The 15,240-nt window shown below is 42.0% G+C and overlaps 1 protein-coding gene across 1 annotated transcript; it reads right to left on the bottom strand.

Annotated features, from left to right (window-relative positions):
• Positions 1 to 125: 125 nt before the first annotated feature.
• LOC110982245 (carboxypeptidase B-like) lies at positions 126 to 14,666 on the bottom strand. Its single transcript, XM_022240540.2, has 10 exons — positions 14,439 to 14,666; positions 13,544 to 13,619; positions 12,854 to 13,090; positions 10,815 to 10,913; positions 10,370 to 10,477; positions 9,230 to 9,343; positions 6,601 to 6,694; positions 6,066 to 6,283; positions 4,528 to 4,612; positions 126 to 3,659 (listed from the first exon to the last, which is right to left on the bottom strand). Exons 1-10 carry the CDS (start codon positions 14,498 to 14,500, stop codon positions 3,475 to 3,477), a joined length of 1,278 nt encoding a protein of 425 aa, XP_022096232.2. The 5' UTR covers positions 14,501 to 14,666; the 3' UTR covers positions 126 to 3,474.
• Positions 14,667 to 15,240: the final 574 nt, after the last annotated feature.

The raw sequence follows: 15,240 nt of genomic DNA, 5'->3' as shown, positions 1-15,240 counted from the left end.
GGTTGATAAATGATCATCGCTTGCCCTTGCCACCAGTTGCTGTTGGTATTTTTCACAACTGACCAGTCAAAGAAAGTAATTTCACAACGTCATAATCACGGCTGATCCTGATTGGGCGGACCGTGTTCTTTACAATTAATATTTATTATGAATTACAATGACTAATTGAACTATCACGTCTTGACTGGGTGGTCATATTGCAAATTGTTACTTATCGAAAGGGATACTAATTATGATTGTAAGTTCACTTTACAGTGATGTGTACAGCTGTCTGTTACAAAAGGGGACAAAACATAAAACAAAACCTGAAATTGATCCACCATAATTATTTGGGGAAAGAGGGCTCTTTGAAAAATGTGGGGTCCAATAACAATATCCTTACTAAGTTGCATACTGTATTCATGAACATAAGAGGTATCTTTAACAAAATTCCATTGGTTATGGCTTCTCAGAAAAAATCCCCCCAGCTGTAAATTTAATTCTAGATCCGCTCTCGAATGTGTGATAATCTACGATTTCGATTACTAGGCCAACGAACATGTACTTTCTTAAACACCGTATATCCACGCAATTTCTGCTATAACCCAGCAGTAAATAACTGTGGAAAATAATATCTTGTGTCTATAATTATACAATCCTACTCTTTAAAATGTAGCTGCAACGAATTTCGCTTAGACACAATTGTTCTGCAAAATTACAAATTTTAGGTTAAATGCATTGAAAAAATTATGCACTTTTTAGCATTTACAATTATCCATACTTTCTAATGCCGCTGTAGCTGCAATGTCATCTGGGTAGGAACAGGATTTTCTGTTTAAATTGTGAACCTATAATTAATCCACATATATGAAGAAGGAGTGATTGCTTGCTTACACAACAAATCCCTGAAGAAGAGTTAATTTAGACCAGCAACATCTTTAAAACCTGCGGAAGATTTTTGTGCACAAACTAATATAACATTAAAGTTTCCTGGCATGACCTCACAGTTTTGCTCGTGACTATGGAAATTACTAATTAGAATGAAAACCCCAAAGGCAGCAACAAGCTCTTGGAAATAGAAAAACAAAGATTAAAAGTCATGTTAACTGATACACAAAGGTGCATTTTGGAGGATTGTATTAAAAAAAATTCCATTGCAATTATAACTTTAAACACACGGCATTCACTTCACCCCGACAACTCCATGCGGTCAACTTAAGCAAGAGCGAACATTTCATGGAACAATAGCACATAATATTATTGCACCTTGGGATTAAGCTCGTACATTTAAACCAGAGGACGCTACACAAGAGACACGCATGACAGCCTGAACCATTTGACCACATTTACTGGAAATTGTGATGTAAGAACTTCATCATTTCTCCCTTTATACCACTAGCAAGGGGTTGTCATCTTTTTCACCACAAAGCCAAAGACGATAAACTGATATCAGGCCAGTAAAACTTGCGGGAATGCGACAGCTGCATGGCACACAAACCGAAGATAACACTGAAACTAATCTGTGATGGAAAGCTTAGGAATACGTTATTTTCAATGCAGCGCCCTTAATGGACGCTTGAATACAGGCTTTGTTCGAGGATGTTTTGCTGTTTTCATGAAGCAGCCATTTCACCAGTTCATTTCTCGCACCCAACGCCCCCTACACACCAAAGGTGTGCATACCACGGGCGTCAACTATATGCCCTATCGAAGTGTCACCAAAGTATCTCGTTGTTTTCCAGATCAGGCACTGACCCATGGTGACCTTCCAAAGTTTGCCTAAGAATAGTTGAAATGCTATTGTTTTCTCAAAGAAGTCTACAGGCATGATCTCAGGAAAGTAATCCTCGTAAAATTTGGATTGAATGCATTTCTATTGCATCCCCCATTATTTTCGAAAGATATTGCAAGTATGCAGCTTTCTTTGACCAGGAGGTATACCTAAGCCGTTTGGCGTAAGTTTGTGCCAGAAATTGGGGGATACGGGATGTGGAAAGGTGGGGGGGGATGACCACCCGGCCATGGAAGTTTGAAAAGCGGGAGACACCATTATACCTGATATTTGGGCGATACATACACCCATGCCGAATCTTACATCAGAATGGATATCTACGACTATTCATGGCTTTTAGTCGTTTTTGAGTAATATTGAAAGTATTTAAGTCGTTGGGAAGTGTCAAACATTCTTCACAATTCGCTTTCTTTTTTTTACGTCCATGACTCTCACATTAGATCTACATTCTCCTGCACTATTTGCTAGGTTTGACGTTACAAAGATAGTTCATGGAAAAGCAGTGGATGTTTAAAAATGCATGTTATTGAGATATATAACCTAATTATATTTGGAGGAGGCTTCTGATGCATTTGAAGAAATCTGCTTTCGGGTCTAAGGAGAGAAATAGATCGAAAGATAGTGAGAACTATACTTTAAAGAACATCAAAAACAGAAAACAAAATTTGTGCATTAGGAAAATCTACATAAACGTTCACATGATCTTAAACTGTTTACAAGACTATTTTTCAGTGTGTGTTCTATTGTTATTTCTGATTTTGAATAGATAAGAATGAAATTAATGGAGCACAAGTGTACTGCTATAATGAATCCGTCCGAGAATCATTACAAAGATGTTAAATGTATACTAGTGTCTATGCACCGCTTGACAGGGCAAATCCATGGGTCCAACGGGAACTATGGTCCCCGCTGCTCAAAAGGGGCCAATTTGTTTTAAATAACGAGAGAAAGGCGTTTCTTTGTCAAATCCATTTCTCTTTCTTTCAAAAGCAAGTAAATTTTTTTCCGTCCCCAAAGAAAGGCCACCAAATGTCACATTAAAAAAACTTTTACACCCTCCATCCCTTTTGCCAACACCATGTGTCAGCAACATCCATTTTACACCTAAATCTAATGTAATCCAATTTCCAATGTAATCATCGTCATGGTAACAAACTCGTCACAAACCAAGATGTTTGAAATCTGAAAAGTGCCATTATCGTCATAAGGCTTGCATATATCCATGGACCCTCATCGTATTTCCTCAGCCTTGTCAAGTTCGGTATCATCTTCATCAGTTATCTGCTCTCCATTAATTGTTTATCATCTCGAACAAATCTTCATGATTGTCAACCTTATCCCTCCTTTACCCGTAACTATCAAGTTCACTTTTATTTATGTTCATTGTCGTTGCAGTGGCGTTAGAATTGGAGCAGGGCCATGCCCTTTCTTTAGTACACACATTTTTGGTGACTTGCATGTCACCATGGTCTTCGCTGGTTATTTGGAGTGGCCCCCATTAATGGCGATAAGCATTGTGAAATGTAATGTACAGGAGCCATTGCTTACCGCCATTCAAAATGCCACCAGGAATGTCCACTAAAATGTCAGTGGATTCGTCTACAGGGCTACAGTTGTTCAGCACCATCAAAATCCGGGAATTTAAAAAAAGAAAACTGTTGAGTTTGATCCCCACTGTTGTGCCACTGCGCCATAATATTTTGTTAATGTGTCAAGGCATACTCCAATCCGGCTACGATCCCCGCGTAGGATTCCTCCCCGGTGGGCAGGATTTGTTCGGGGGGTAATACGAAGCCAAACTTCCCGGTGTCCCTCAGCTCCACCACGTAGGAGTATTTGGCTCCCAGCGTGGCGTAGGCCCAGTCGCAGCTCGCCCCAGCCGCTTCATCTGTAATCGAATGGGTATAGCAAAAAAAAAAAGAAAAAAAAAGAGGACCAAATTGGTTGGATCCAAAAAGCGGAAGACATAATCCATGCAGACTTCAGCAGATAAAGGGTGTCCCGTGTAATTTTTCAATGAGACGAAGGTGGTCAGTTCTTTACGAAATGTAAGCGCAAAGCGGGCAAGGAAGCAGATGATGGGGGTCAACCCCCCCCCGCACTGACGCACGCATACGAAGAATAGATAATGCAACAAAGATTGCTGCAGCAGTGGTAAAAGCAAAGACAACACATCCAACAACATTTATTACTAATTGTACACCGATGACAATATAATGGATTAACACCCCCCCCCGAAAAAATACCAGATCCGCCCTTATCAAAACCAGTTCTTGCGTCACGATTAATGCGGTGGCCAAATATTTGAACCGAGTTCAAATGCGTTATGATTTCGTTAACCTGCCATGAGTGAACGTTTGCTGTTTACGTTTTTCACAATCGTCTGGCAACCGCTGGCATCCAGACTTGCCCTCTCGGACAAATGCGCAATGGGGTACTTTGAGACGACTGGTATAGCGGCTAACATACCTGTCCTTTTTACCAGTTCTGAGCATGCGCACGTTGTTATGAGCGTGCGCGCACGGTTCTGAGCGTGTGCAATACTATGAAAAGGATCGGTGTGCCTGCTGCCTTACAGCAGCGTCTCATAATCTCCCACTGAAGAAAATAATTTGTTACATGAAGTCGAAACGAGCATCACCATGAGTGCGAGAAAAAGGAGAATTGGTTGCAGTTGCTGATATTTTCTTCCACCCCTTGGCCCAATACCAACAATTGCTATCAAGAATCGCCGAAAGAAAGCTTCCACCACTTACACAGAAGTCGAGCCGATCCTCCTTTGTCATATTTTGTTCCGTGCTTGCTCTCTAGAGCGGTAATGGCTGCACCAGCAAGTAAGTCCTGTAACAGTAACAAGTTGGAAAAGCGTTAGCGTCATTGTCCTCAACCTAATCGCGATGTAGACTCGTGTTTCATACAGATACGTTGGCAAAATCAGCTGTTGGACCTCTTGTGAAACTTAGCCGATGCATGTGAGAAAGGCATTGTTTTCATGGGACCAGAGTGTTCTATTTTACCCCTAATCGGCATACTATAAAATTTCGTCAATTGCGTCTCATGATGTGTACCGTGAAATCTTTTTTTGTTCTCAAGTAATCGTCACATTGTGTAACTTGACGGTTCCATGGAAAACAGTTCATCTTTCCAGGCCAAACATAATCATAGTTTCGTAAGTTGTCTTGCTTAGGGGCACTGGAATTCAAACCTGCAGTAAGATTTGAAGCCTAGCACGGCGGTGGCTCAACTGTAGGAGGCTTAAGGGTGGAAAGTGTATGCGAAATCATCTCATTTTAAAAGAGGTGTGGCTCTTAAAAGAACAGTTCCTGACGGTGGCAATGACTTTGGCAGAATCCCAACTGATGAGGTTGTCCGTGGTGTGGGGTATGTTTGACAATGCCAGACTTATCGTAATTTCCTCATCGGCCATAAGAACTGGCTTCCCGGCAAGAAGGATCTAGGAAGCCATCTAGATCTACTGACATGAAACTGCTCCCCAAGACACCGGGTTCCAGCTCAGTGACATTGGGCGCCATTCCTGTAAAGCTTACATCAAGCAAAACCCGGAAGTCCTGTTCTCCATGCACTCTTCTGCAACCGGTATATGGTATCCACTCTTTCACACTAGTGGGCCTAGTCTTATGCATGCATCCCGGCTTCCACGCTCCAGCGACCCGCCTTCCGCATCCTAGATGCCACACATCGACCATCTCCAAACAGTTTATAAGACAGCCATCTGTGCCCGTCCAGCACCACTCTCTTGAAGACGACCAAGCATCCTGGTCGAAACGTCGAGTTCTGACTCTGCAGGGCCTTTTAAACACTATGCATCTTTCTGTTAAAAAAGGTAAAGCTCTCTGCGTGGCGCATCCGCGAGCTCCTACATTGCATTTGAATCAGTGGCGTAAATGTGTATAGGAAATTGGCTGGATACGGGAAGTTGGGGGAAAGTGACTTGCCTTGACGTGAAAATTTGAAAAGGGGGGGGACACTATATGACTCTATTTAGAGGTTGATGTTCATGATATTTATGTACATTTGTAATATGTATCCAGAAACAAATATTTAAAGCTTTTTAAATTCTTTTTTTCTTTTTTAGTGATATTGAATACATTTTAATTTTGGGAATTCTGAAAAATTCTTTACAGTCCGCTTTAAATTTTGCTCACCCGAAAAAAGTTTGGGGATGATTTAATAGCCCATCCCACCTCAGAAATTGGGGGGGGGATATTATGCCCCATTCCTTCGGGATTTACGTCCATGATTTGAACTTTGCTGACTTAGAAAGAAACCGTACCTGATCATCGGCGTCTGGAGGTAGAGGAGCTTCGGCAGAATACGACCAGGGAGCCATCCATAGTTGCGAGTAGCTGTGCCAGTCGATGAACATTTTGATTTCACGTCCCGAGTCTCTCAGCGCCGTGAGGTAATCCACAACCGCTCTGATCTCGACCTCAGACAGAGGCTCACGGCCCCGGAAAGTAAGTGAACAGGGCCAAGGGGTCGCACCTCTGCCTGTACACGTATATACAAAGCAAAGAAACTCTGGCGTGAAAGCCACGTCGAATTTCCCTTTTGTTGGTCAAACGGATACCGTATATCAGATCCACTCAATGCTAAACTGCAAAACCATTACGAAAATTGTATCCTAAATTTATCAACTGTGGAACAAGAAAAAGTGATAGGTAAAATTTACTGGCAAATTATTTGGCGAGCAATTTCGCCGATAACATGCAGATGACAATGCTTTAAATTAAGAAATCAATAAGACAGAGAAAGATATACGTGTGGTTATTGCAAAATACTAAGTCGGTTTGATAAGAGTAACTCACCTCCCCATTCGTAGGGCCAGTTCCTGTTTGGATCTGCTCCGATGCACCCAAACTCTGGCAGTAGATCACTGCGGGTCTTTCTCCACAAACGATCCTGCAAAAGGACACCATTAATTGCGTCTGCGTGCGCGTCTGTCGACTTGGTCAAATTTCGTCACTTGCAGCGATAGAGACCCTGTGAGAGACATGGATCTTCTCAAATGTACAGGATGACTTTTTCTGCTTACTTTTTTGTATGGCAGTGTACACAAGTTACAAGGGATTGACAGGAGTTTGCTTGTTAGCTATGGACACTTAGATTTTACCATTAAGGCCAGTTTTTCCAACGGGCGCAAAAAGCATCGTACGTATACGAAAATTTTGGGACCTACACAAAAAATCTGAGGGCCTACGAAATACCACGTCACTCTGTGGAAAAATTTAAAACTAGCAAGTACGTAGCTTATACAGGATTTTTAGTCACGTGATTTTTGACGGTCAGCGTTCAAATTACACAGATGTGCACGGAAACGTGGGTGCCTTCGAAGTCTTTCAACATTTTGGCGTGCATGAAACTGCCAATAGAAATACACTGCAGTATTGAAAATGCACGAATTTGGTACGCTTCATGCCCGTCATGTTGCGTCACGTGAAAAACTTCCAATAGTACAGCTTAGCATCAGCATGAAATGCGAGGCTCCAATGCTATACAATGACATTGTTAGGAAGTTGGCGCTGGTGCTCATAGGATGGCACTCTGGTACCAGGCTACAGGGTCTGACGTCCCATGGAACACTTTACCCAACCCATAGGTTTGGCATGCACTAGTCTAGGTGCTAGACGTTTGATGCGCGATAATCCCTACACACGATCCGCAAACCACGCCCGCGTACGCATGCACGTCGGACTTGACTTCGATAACAACGTCTAAGGGTCCAGTCCACTAATTCAAGCCCCATTGAAAACAGTGTAAAATCAGCACCGTTCAGGGCCCAATAGCATGCACGCCGACATCCCTGAGATTTCTGAAACACAAATGAAATTCTTTTCTGGTCACTTATCTTTCAATTTCTTTTCAATTTTTTGTGGGTTAACCAATTACATTTTTAATTATTCCCACAAAACAAAATCACCCCCCAAAAAGTGATTTTTCCGAAGTCTGATCGCAGCCATTTTTCAAGTGGCAACCCTCAACTTTCTCGGACACTTAGGACCATTTTTCAACCGTAGTTTTCAGCCCTTCTGCCCTCATATGAAAGCTCAAAGACCCAGGAAGTTGATCCTGGCAACGATTTACACAATCTCACCATTTTGGGGGCCAAACAATCTCCTTTTTCAAAAGATACTGTGGAAGGGGGCACTTTTAATGCTAATGAGCTGGTCAGAAATTCTCACTTGAATTAGTGGTCTGCACCCCTAAGAGATCTCCGAATATTTCCCTTATGCGCACGCACCTACTCTGCCTAATATAATGCTGAATGCGCGTATATCTTGCATAATTATTCAAACTTTGCATATTCATATGTCTGATCCCCGGACTTACCGCGCTGCATGACATGCACGTACAGTACACAGATGTTGAATCACAGCACTGCATGGTACAGTATTGTGTACATGTACATTTACATTGTACATTACAGTCATGGAAATGGCCGAACAGTCATCTTTCTATGAGGCTGTCAAATTCGCAGCAAAAAACGTTGGGTTTAGCAAAACTGAGAGATCACCAAATAGCCGCTCTTCGTCAGATAGTTGGAGGCCACGACGTTTTCGTCAACCTGTCAACTAGGTTTGGGAAGAGCATTATCTTCCAAGCAACACCTATAATCGTAGATTTCCTGAATGCCAAAAAAGAATGGTGACACTCGTGGCAGTAACGATGAAGTCAGTCGTCATGCTAGTGGTTTGCCGACGAAGTCGAGCCTCACCGTATAAACATGTACAGTACATGTACTGCACCGCCCGCCGTGCCTACTATAGCTGCTCCACCAGCATTATTTTGCGCAAAATTGCAACAGTGCTAGAGTGTATAAACTAGTCTGAAACTTCCAGCCAGTAGCGTGACTAGGCAGCTACCAGGCTATTGTACAATTTCGTGGCGTGTGTGCGCGTGCGTGAAAAACATTTTGTCGCGCACGTGCACTAATTCCCCCCCCCCTTCGGAGATAACCTAGACGTTGTTATCGACGAAGTCAAGTCGTGCGTGTGTGCGTGGGTACCTGCGTGCGTGCGTGCGTGGCTAGGCGGTTAGCGGATCGTGTGCAGGGATTATCGCGCATCCAAACGATAACGTCTAGCACCTAGACTAGGCATGCACTTCCTCGTGGGGCTTAGTTGACTGGTTATCTGAAGCTCTATGGTCGAGACCATCACAAGACCAGACACAAAACCAGTGAAAAATAACAGACTACAATGATTTACAGAAGTCAAATGGTAAAGGATGCTTTTATTGCAGTTCATTGGAATAGCTCGCTGCCCAGATTCAGACCAGAATTCTTGTTGCTGGACTTGGTACGGTATACTTTTAATTTAAGCGATCTGGGTTCTGCACCACTTAATGGGCCGGTTGATAACTCGACTTTTTGACCACTGCACATGGGTGAAGGCATTTTCACACAGAGCCCTGTTATACCGTCCGGCGTATACTTACATCCGTGTGCGAGTACACATAGCCATCGACGTTCAGGGAAGGAACGATGTGGATATCAAACCCGTCCAAAATGTTGACCACGTTGGTGACCCCGTTATAGTAGTCTTCCACCAGCTGACGCAAAGATTGTGTGGTTTGAAACAAAACCATAAATCATAAACATAAACATGAAAGGTCCTCGGAAACTGTATGTCGCTTGGTATTTTACATTTGGACACAAGGCGGAAACCTGTCATTTTTGGACAGGTTTTTGTGGAATGTGTGACCCTCCGCAAATGACAGATCAAAGGAAAAATCGAAACAACACAACGAATTATGCCCACTATCACTGTCACTCAAACAGTTTCGTGGCAATGCCCATGACGTCATTAAAAATGAAAACGCCGATTGGCGTGTGTATGCGCAATCCCTTAAGAAGGGTTTCTAAACGCAGTGATTTATCGTCTTGCAACGCGGTTTGCCCGCTATCATGGGAACGATCCAGCAGGAAATTATCACGCGTGATATTTGTATCGCGCGGAATTCCACCACTGAGTGCCAGTTCGTATGGAGAAATACTGCACTCTTGAATAGACGCCAATGTTAAGACTGTCGCAATTAGCATTGATCACCATGCCCTAAAGGTACGAACTTTTATTTGACTGCACCCACAGGGATAGTAATGCTATTGATCCAAAGAATTTTTGCTGCGAAAGTATATGAATCAAAGTGAGTTATTTGGAGTCTCGATATTAAGCTTCCCCGAACTGACTGACTGATAAACACTTCAAACACATGCAACAGAAATATTCCAGCGAAAACCAGGCTCAATTGGCTTATTAACTAAGAGTTGATTTTTATATTCTTAAAATTAAGGAAACACTTCTGTAAGATCAGTGACCAGTTGACACCTTCCGTATACATGCAAGACAATTTCTGCCAATATTTTCACCAAGACGTTTGCTATTTGTCTTTATTGCGCTCTACATCTTTCCTAAAGAAACGTTTCGATAGAGAAAGCCACGACGGAGTTCCCTTTTCTAAGCAGATCCAGAGTTTAAAAAATAGGGAAAGTTGTAAGTTGATACCTTTCCTATTATGACAATTCATACAATTTTCAGATATTAATCATAGGCCTATCCCATACTTTAAGAGGCTTACCGATTTGGAAATGAACATGACCGTAGCTGGTGATATCCATTCACGTGCGTGGATGCCACCCTCAAACCAAACGATGGGTTTATTTGGATCGCCAACACCCGTCGAAATCTAAAAAAGTAGTTAGGGACGACGGAACTTTACAGCGCTATTTGACTGAATGGGTAATGTTTTATGTCAAGAAAATGTTTCCTTGCTCAATATATCTTCTTATATCCTCACACATTTGCATTCACAATACTGATTTTTAAGTTGCTGTTGTAATCACGGTTATGTGAAATCTCACTGAATGAAATTGAACAAAGTGGATGGTTCTGCCACTCTAAGCGGGAGAAGCGCTTCTGCAGCATTGAGAGTTTCACTGTCAGTAACATAACAGTGTCAGTAACACTTAATTAAAAGAAATAACATTATGTGACAGTAAACAAGAAACTGGTCTCGTAATTACCTTGATACCGTTGATATCGCGACCTTCGTAAGACTGCGTCAAGGTGAACTTTGACACGATGCTGTGCTCGGTAGCCATGTCACTAACCCACTGCTGAATCTAAAATAGATTTAATTCAAAGAAGCGGTTTTGAGTGTACAAATAACGCTTTATTCAATCACAGGGGGTGGAGAGAAGAAGGCAATTCAATATTTTCCCTCAGATTTTGGTAGATTTTTTTTCTTCGAAAAATATCTAAAATCATCATAACTTTCATAATAAAGCCCATTTTGGGTACAAAATAAAGATTTCAATAATTCCGTTTGTCACGAGCGCACGAGATCGACAGAGACTGGATTGAGTCTTTCCTTACAAGTCGTAGGCAGCGAGTCGTATACAAAGGCGTTACATCTGACTGGTTGCCAGTTTCGTCAGGAGTTCCACAAGGCTCGGTGCTTGGGCCTTGGTTGTATGTTCTTCACGCCAACGATTTACAACTTCACATCTCGTCTAATATTGTTCAATATGCGGATGACACATTTGTATTTAGAAATGTTCATAGTGACCATCGCGATCAAATTCTTCAAAATGATCTGAATATTATATCGGAGTGGGCTGATGTCAACTGCCTGCGTGTGAATGCTGAAAAATGTGAAGTGATGCGTTTGACTTGGCGCCAGCTCCCCAAACCAACTTACTTCCTTGGAGTTTCTGAACTGGAGTGTGTGAGTTCCCTGAAGCTTCTTGGTTGCCTGATCAAAAGCAATATTATCTCCAAGTGTAACAGATTAATTGGCCCGATTCGTCTGGTATCGGGCAACTGTCACTACAGTAAGTCTCTACATCTTTACAAGACCATCGTCTTGCCGATATTAGACTATTGTTCACCTGTGTGGTGGATTCGTGGTAAAAAGCACATCGACTCAGTTGAATCTGTCCATCGCAGAGCAAGTCGAATGATATAGCAACAGAACTATCCGAAGCAGAGTTACAACGACAGATTGCACACCCTCGGTTTCATCACCCCTTTTAACAGAAGAATTTTCTTAAAAACCAGTTTTCTTGCCAAGCTTCTTATGTCTCAGAGGGTAAATTTTATGGTTGACTTTCTCAACTTGTTACTGGTTAATGTAAGGCACAATGACAAACTCACTTTTCTTCACTTAAAGCCAAGGACTGATGCTTACAAATATAGTGCAATTGTTCGTTTTTCCAAGATTTTTCTGAACCTGATATGGATACCAGGAACAGTTTGATTTTAGAGGGCGTGGGGAGGTTTCGTTCACATTCAAGGGAGGATCTACTCAATGTCAGTTGAATTTTCACCTCATTCTCACCTCATGATTCTATCCTAAATGTTTCTTGGTTTGTTTTTTAAATTAACACAGAATATTTTTGTACTGTGATTTTTATCCCCGTTTTTTTATCAACTTCATGTATAATTTCAGCATTATATTTTTGGAATTTTATCTAGACTTGTTAAAGGCCCTTTTCAATTTTTATTCTGGCTGTTGTTCTTTCCGCATGTTTACCTTTTTTGTGGTCTGCCCTATCTCATCAGGTAATTCTTTTTCCGAAAATCTGCTTGGTTAATTTTTCTTTTATACAGTTTCTTTATGTATTGTGTTTCATACTTGTATATTTTTCGTTTTAATTCAGTATCCTTGTTCTGGAACTCTGGTGTTTAATTTTCTCTATTCCCGGGATTTCCCTCCTTTTTTCGTGTTTTGGAACCGGGGTTTGGTCTAACACATCTTCTGATGACAGTTTTTATACTTTTGTTTGACCTTGACAGCCCCGGTTTCCATTTTTAATTCGCTCTGTAATTTATGTTTAAAGGTGTAAAATAAATAAATAAATAAAATATTAGCAGGACTCCCTTCTATGTATGCAAATGGATTTTTGTCCATATTGTACGAATGAAGCGTATCTATCTGGTTATTAGTTTGTTTGAAAAACGGCTTCTGATCTCTCTTTTTTTCGTTCTTGTCTTCACCAGTGAGTTAATGTGTAAGTGAAAGTGAAACTTTTTGTAGAAGTGCGGAGAGGTTACAACAAACCTGGTCATGCGTGTGGTATATGTCATACTGGAAGTCCGCCAGGGCGGCAGTTGAGGCGCCCGGGGGTGTATCGGGGGCCACGGCCTGGCGATCAAGCTGAGCCTGGACATCGGCGATCATGAGGGTATAGTCCAGGCCTCTGTCTGCTAACAACCCGGTGACTTGCACCTGGTTGGCCGGTGTCACCATGACGTCCACGGGATGGTTGGACCTGCGCAGGGAGTTCCATATCTCGACCTGGCGGGTGTAAAGATCACCAACGGAACAGAAGTTACTTTCAAAAAGGACACCTATGCCGGTTTCGGGTCTAACTGGGTTGCAGATAAGATAAAAAAAAAAAGTGACGCTCCTTAAAGAGGGGAAAGCGTTGTCGATTGTGAGGTGTGACATTTTTCCAAATGAAACGAAAATAATCACAAACAATAGCGCCAGCTGCAGCAAAAGTAACAACTGGAAGCCATCGGAGCGTTGACGGAGTGGGACAGTACTCCCTTTGTTCACCCCGAAGCATTGTTTTGTAATGCTTGTTTTTAAGGGTTGCCATTGTGTGGCTTTGTTCGACGATTAAATCAGTCCAGTTATTCCACTCAGTTTCAAAATGAAGTGACGAAGAGAGGAAAAAGAGGGAATCAAAAACAAATGTTTATTTCCTGAAAATCCCTTTTGCATCCTTTGTGTTTTTACCCTTACCAAGGACTGAAGCTCAAGCTTTCGTATCCATGCCACATCGGATTCGTCTTTCGGTGTGACTCGCAGAACCTTGAACCTAACGGAAGAAGACACGATAGTCCACTCTCTGTTACAAGTCTAGTTCCAATATTAAAATATTCTGACTATTCCAAAACGGCCTCTTGGGCTACGGCTACGTCTGTCGTCAGAATGTGTTCGGAATGTGCACAGATGGGTTATTTTCTATTTTAAGGCTAAGGCCACCGTACTTTCAATCAGGTATTTTACTGGCAGAACAGTGGCACCGTAAGTTTTAAACAAGGCGTTCGTGGGTGTTGATCATTTCTAAAAGGGAAAAAGAGGCAAAAGCTCGTAATATAATAGGCGTGTGGGTTTCCTGGCAGAGATTGGTTTAGCTCAAAGCTGGGGATCGCTCATAAATTTGAAACATGAATTTTAATTCTGAAACTTTGACTTTTCGCAGACTGTTTACTTTTTGTCAAATTCCTATCAAAAAGCATGCATAATCTTCTTTTGAATGGAGCTGCCTGGGTGTTTAATATCTACAAGCCTGTTTACCAAATTAACCAAGCAGGGTGCAGGGGAATGATCATTGTGTTGGCCATGTTGTTTAATTTAAAGGCTGGTTCAGACTTAGTGCAAAAGCGACGCCGAAGACATTCTTGTATTGCAGGTTCAAATATTCGCGCTGTGAGTTCTCCAAAGTTGAACTCTTTTCAACTCAAGCAAGTTTGGCTATGCAGGGCAGATTCCATGCCGTCAGATTCACTTTGCTGTTCGCCCGCATCCCCAAAACTCATCTAAGTCATAATATTCCTGTTTCTTAGACAAAGATTTTCATACTTTTTGTTTCCGCTTTTTTATATAAATTAAAACCAAATAAATACGACCATACCCATCGTATCTTTTCACCCCGGTCACAACAACGACGACCGCTAGAATAAAGAGAACCCTCATCGTGACTCCCAGTTGAATTGCTACGCGGTGTGGTGGCACGACTGGGCTTTTCTGTCAACATGCGCGTACTGTGAGTCGCGGCCCACGGCGGGCTCATTATATAGGTGGAAGATCCAGTGACAACCGTGATTTTGTCTACCGCTTGTAGATTTTTGCTGGAAACTGCGCACGAAACATTTATTCGAGTAACAGGTAAAATTGGCCAGGGGTTGACAAATGGGCGTCGCCCGACCTCATCCGTTGACCTTTGCTGCCCAATTGAGTCTTAGTGAGGATATGTGCTCTCCACAACTGACCAATCACAGAAAGCCATTACAGAAGTCGTAGTTAGGATAGTCTTGGCCCAAGACGTCAGTGATCGAATGTTGTTTTATTTCTGTTAAAGAGCTCCCTCGCACAACTAGTTTTTACTTACTCCCACGAGCTGGCGCACGTCTAATTTAGAGTCGTTGGGGCGCACTATGCACAGTGTCCGCTATCAAGCACTAACGTCTTGAAACCAAGACTATAGTTAGGGCTGATGCTAATTGATCTTAGCGGAATAAGGTTCTGTTCTACAGAAATTGACTGATGTATCACCTCTGGACTGCGCTTCATAGAAATTGATTAATTTGTATTATGCTTTGTTTTTTTTCCAAACAACTTTGCAAAACGAAGCTTATCGAAAGAGATTACCATTATGACTGTGTATTTATAGTGTTGCGTAAATTATCTGTTATTTGGTAATGGAAAAACCTGAA

Source organism: Acanthaster planci, linkage group LG09, assembly GCF_054643075.1.
Source record: "Acanthaster planci isolate LZ-2023a linkage group LG09, COTS_SCS, whole genome shotgun sequence".
Lineage (NCBI taxonomy): Eukaryota > Metazoa > Echinodermata > Asteroidea > Valvatida > Acanthasteridae > Acanthaster > Acanthaster planci.
Note: the sequence above shows the minus strand (reverse complement) of the source record. Positions and strands in the feature narration are given on the sequence as shown.

Excerpts from the sequence above, each read along its gene's own strand:
- LOC110982245 (XM_022240540.2), bottom strand. The coding sequence starts at position 14,500 with ATGAGGGTTCTCTTTATTCTAGCGGTCGTCGTTGTTGTGACCGGGGTG. Across the intron at positions 10,478-10,814 it reads GCGATATCAACGGTATCAAG|ATTTCGACGGGTGTTGGCGA; the intron begins GTAATTACGAGA and ends CTACTTTTTTAG. Across the intron at positions 6,695-9,229 it reads ATGTGTACTCGCACACGGAT|GATCGTTTGTGGAGAAAGAC; the intron begins GTAAGTATACGC and ends GTCCTTTTGCAG.